At 43.4% G+C, this 4998-nt stretch overlaps 1 protein-coding gene across 1 annotated transcript in view; it reads left to right on the forward strand.

The window, feature by feature from the left end:
• LOC115302046 (sec1 family domain-containing protein 2-like) overlaps positions 1-1987 on the forward strand; it is a 49944-nt gene extending 47957 nt beyond the window's left edge. The window contains exon 4 of the mRNA XM_029952047.1: positions 1836-1987. Coding sequence (XP_029807907.1) covers positions 1836-1987 — 152 coding nt within the window. The remainder of the gene's footprint in view (positions 1-1835) is intronic.
• Positions 1988-4998: the final 3011 nt, after the last annotated feature.

Below are 4998 nucleotides of genomic sequence, written 5' to 3' on the forward strand. Positions count from 1 at the left end.
ATTGTTTTCTTGCTTATTAATGTAGTGCAGTCTGGCTTCTGACACTTTTTTGCTGCAGTGTCCCAGACCACCAACCATAGAATATTTTCTCAGGCCTCATTCTGCTGGACTTCTTTGTAGCATCACTGCTAGACTCACTGCTACCTTGTGCCTGCATGTGGTCTGTGACTGTGATGGGTGCAAAGTCAGTTATGTTTCATTCTGCCACCGAAGAGCCACTCTTCAATTTTTATTTATATGTATCCATATAAACACAGGGAAAATATCTGTTTCCTAGACTACTGAAGGAGGAAGGAAGCTGTGAGCAGGGTGAAGGTTCTGACTGAAGCAGACTGGGATTGGTGTGCCGTGTGCCTCAGCCACAGAAGCTGAAGTCTGGGCGAGTCCATCTACACGGGAAACGCAATAGAAGAAGGTTGTTTGAGGAGAGGGAAATCAAAGCAAACAAACCCAGTTAGATAACTTCCCCCGTTCTTTCTGGGAAATATGCTTACTCATTCTTTCCAGTTCACTTGTCCTTTTCTAGTCTTTATACTGAGTGTCTGCCTTTTGATAATGCATTCTTTCTTCATGCAGAATTCTAAATAGTTTTCCCATGTGCAGCTTCATTTTGATTACATTGTTACCTTGTCTCCGACTCTGTTCACCCCCCAAATCACCTTGCTTGTATCTGGGACCTCCAAGCTTCTGTGGTCACTGTCATAGGAAAATCTGAGCTGCATTTCCAGATAACAGTAGGGTCCATTATATTGAGATACTTTTTTTTAAATGTTTTTATTTATTATTGAGACAGACAGAAACAGAGCATGAGCAGGGGAGGGACAGAGAGAGAGGGAGACACAGAATCCAAAGCAGGTTCCAGGCTCTGAGCTGTCAGCACAGAACCCGACGCGGGGCTCAAACCCACGGACTATGAGATGATGACCTGAGCCGAGGTTGAATGCTTTATTGATTGAGCCACCCAGGTGCCCCCCCCCCCCATTATATTGAGATACTTCTTCATTTCCTCTCCTGGATCTGAGCACAATAGTGTCTGTTCCATATACTCATTATTAAGTGGGATGAGTTCTTTCCACCATTTGTGAAGACAAGCCTTTCCCACCTTTACCATGGCAATTGCCTCTAGTTCTGAGCCATAGACAGAGCCCTGGTTTGTTAATGTCCCTTCTACAATGTGATGTCCAGATCTGAACAAAGATGTCTTGGTCTTCACCTGTTTGGACACTACACTTATCCTAATGAAGCGCCAAATGAGATTAGTAAGTTTCGCTTTTCACCAATGCCAGACTATCACTTCCTCTTTTACTGCATCATGAAACTGGCTTTAGAAAACAGCAACAAATCAACATCATTGAGAATACTCTGCTTCCTTCATTGGTACTTGAGTTCATCCAGTTCTGACTGGATAACAACTATGTTTTGACCACATTTGCATGTTTTACATATAGATATATACAGCATACACAGCTGTGTGTGTGTGTGTGTGTGTGTGAAATGGGTGAGGAAATTGTCAAACTGCACAAAGGATAGGTTAAAACCCAGATAAGACCCTCATACCATGTGATATATGGTAATTTATAAAAGACGAGGAAATCTGGATGCCTCATGGGACACATGCGCTGAAAACTCTCACGCGTCCTTGTCTTCATATAGAAGCCATTACCACAATTTGGGGACTGGGGAAGCAAGTTGGTTTTTATTGGATTACTACTTTATTTCAGACCACGTTCTGCTCTTCCCGCTGGCTCCCTGCTAGGGGGAAACAGAGAGGCCAGGGGCATGAGTCACTGGTCCCTTCCGCTCTGCTTCCTGTGGTCTTTCCTTCTGCTTGTCAGGTTCATGCAGCACGACTTCACCCCTGCCCCAGCAGGGCCTTCCTGTGGCAGCTGCAGAGTCCACTTTGCAGTTCCGCCCCCACATGCAGAAGCAACTTTATGGGCCCGCCTCCTCCAGGGTGGCAGCCCAGCCAGGAGTGCTCAGTTCTTAGAGGTCTCAGTTTTAGTGCAGACATTCCTGCATTTCTAAGTTTTAATAATTCCAATCTCTTCCCTTCGTTCCCTCTGTGTAGTAGTGGGCTCAAATTTTATCTTATTTTCTTTTAGAGAGAGAGTATGAGCATGGAAAAGAGGTGGGGGGGAGAGAGAGAGAGAGAGGGAGGGAGAGAAAGAGAGGGAGGGAGAGAGAGCATATTTAAAGCAGGCTCCAGGCTCAGCTCAGAGCCAGATGCAAGGCCCCATCTTACAACACTGGGATCATGACCTGAGCTGAAATCAAGAGAGTTGGATGCTCAACTGACTTAGCCACTCAGGCGCCCCGAGTTCTCGTTTTATCCTTTCACTTACACAGTTAGCAATTTTGTGTGTTACATTTTCTCTGTTCAGATGACTGCTGTGTTTTCTGCCTTTCTGGGCCCGGACTGATACAGTTTTACAGAAAGTAAGCCAGGATCTGGCTTTGTTGGGTCTGTTGATTTCTGTATCACGCCTCTTGCTCCACAGAGGAGTCAAACCCCTGGGAGTGGGAGGGTAGTGGCTGCCAAACTACAAACAGAGATGAGTGTGCTGCTCCTGCGCCTAGCACCCTCTGCTCTAAGATACTGTTCGAACTCCTTGCCATGCAGATCATACAGTTCCTCTGCCTTCTGGCTGGATGCTTCACTCATCGTTCCCATTGCCTTCCCTCCCTTCTCCCCATCTTCCAGCAGGAACCTCTGTAGAGCCAGCTCTTTGTTATCTCGGCCTGAAATATTCTCATTTGATTGTCACTGCAGCCCCACTTCACCGTTCGCTACCTGTGCTCCTGGAGGCTCACCATTTTGGACGGCCTCCACAGCCTTTCCTGTCCTCCACCTCTCACATGGATCTGGCCCGTGTGAGTCGTGGGTGAGAGTGTGAACAGGAGAGAGGAGAGTGCGGTTAAGGACTGGTTGTATCCCTCTCCTCTTCCCGCATTGGTTTCCTTAATACTCTTGATCTTCCTTAACCTGCATTCTTGTACAAAGTCCCATCACGACGCTTGCCTTAGTTTTCCTGTTTGAGGGTGCCATCTCCTTCCTGCCAGGAACTTGACTAAGATAGCCTCTCACCTTCCAGTGCATGTGTGTGCATGCATATACGCGCATTCAGAATACCTTTCTTGTTAGAGCCCATCTTATTTTCCATGATCTAGTATAGAAGTCACTTCTCTGCAAACCCATAGCTAATCTCCCTATGCTCTGCCTCCTAAACTCTTCCTCAGCAGGCTGAATTGATTGCTGTGGCTTCTGAGGACGCACGGCTCTTTTTCTTGCTGTGCTTACCACAGTGCATTGTAATTAGATGTGTGGATCTGAAACCTTGCTAGGGAGTGTCCGTATCATATTCTTCCCCAGCTGTTTAGCTTGGTACATAGCAGGTTGCTTAGTACTTGTGAATGGATTGCTTAATGAATGCGGATGAGTCATAGAGGGACAATGACTATTTATTCCTTCACTTACATGTATGGATATTTCTTTTTTTAAAGTATTTATTTGTTTTTGAGAAAGAGGGAGCATGCATGAGGGAGGAGGGGCAGAGAGATAGATAGAGGGGGGCACAAAGGATCTGAAGCTGGTTCTGCATTGACAGTAGAGAGCCTGATGTAGGGCTTGAACTCATGAACTGTGAGATTATGACCTGAGCTGAAACCAGATGCTTAACCGACTGAGCCACACAGGCACCCCCGTATGTATGTTTCTACTTGCAAATTTCCTTTCTGATAGTTCTTATTCCTCTTGGTGTCTGTGTGCATCTAATCATGTCTTCCCCCCTGGGTTCTTTTCGCTTTGTGACTCTGCTCTTCTGGTTATCTACCTCTTTCTGGTAATTGTTTGTGCCTTCTGTTCCTTACTTCTAGTTTCCTAGAAGACTACATATTTTTGTATCCCCTCTTGTGCCTTCTACACAGATACTCGGTTAACGACTGCTGCTGATCTTAAAGGCTTGCCCTACTTCTTTCCCCTTCCCCACCCAAACTGAAATACCCATCCAGTCTCCTGACTTGTAAAATTCTCACCCAAAACTTTCTCTGTCATATCTCTCATCTCCTTCCATCCTCTCTAATATACAACATCTTATATCCCTGCTAATACTGTTTCTGTTCATATTGCTATTGCAGCAGTTACTAGCAAACCCTCAGTAGTTGGACTTATGCTTCTTAGCCTTCTCCACACCTAACACAAGACCTTGAACTTACTCTATACCCAATAAGTGTTCATGAAATTAATAAGTACATTAAAAAAATTTTTTAATGTTTATTTTTGAAAGAGACAGAGCGTGAGAGGGGGAGGAGCAGAGAGAGAGAGAGACATAGAATCTGATACAGGCTCCAAGCCTGAGCTGTCAGCACAGAGCCTGACACAGGGCTTGAACCCACAAACTACTAAATCATGACCTGAGCTCAAGTCAGATGCTTAACTGACTGAGCCACCCAGGTGCCCTTTAATAAGTACATTTTTGAATTAATACTATCAGTTCAGTTGATATTTGTTATGTATTTATTTAATGGATTGCTTTTCCTGTCACTCTCTTGTGTGTCCAGGAGTGACATTGATTTAGAACATTATTTCTCAAACTTTTTGGTCTTAGAAAGACCTTTACATTCTTTGTATTTATTTATTTATTTAATTTTTAGTTAACATATAGTATGCGATATTAGTTTTAGGAGTGGATGGAGTCTGAGAGTGACATTGATTAGAACATTAGTTCTCAAAATTTTTGATCTTAGAACCACTTTATATTTTTAAAAATTATTGAGGAACACACAAGCTTTTGTTTATGTGATCATATTTATTGACTCTTTGGAACATTGAAAACATCACACTAGAATTCAAGCAGGGATGAAATATTTGAAATATTTATTTATTAATTAATATAAAAATATGATAAATGTATTACATGTAAACATGAGTCACATTTTTATGAAAAATAACTTTTCTCAAACAAAACAATGTAGAGTACCACTGCTTTACATTTTTGCATA

Source organism: Suricata suricatta, chromosome 1 (genome assembly GCF_006229205.1).
Source record: "Suricata suricatta isolate VVHF042 chromosome 1, meerkat_22Aug2017_6uvM2_HiC, whole genome shotgun sequence".
NCBI classification, from domain to species: Eukaryota; Metazoa; Chordata; class Mammalia; order Carnivora; family Herpestidae; genus Suricata; species Suricata suricatta.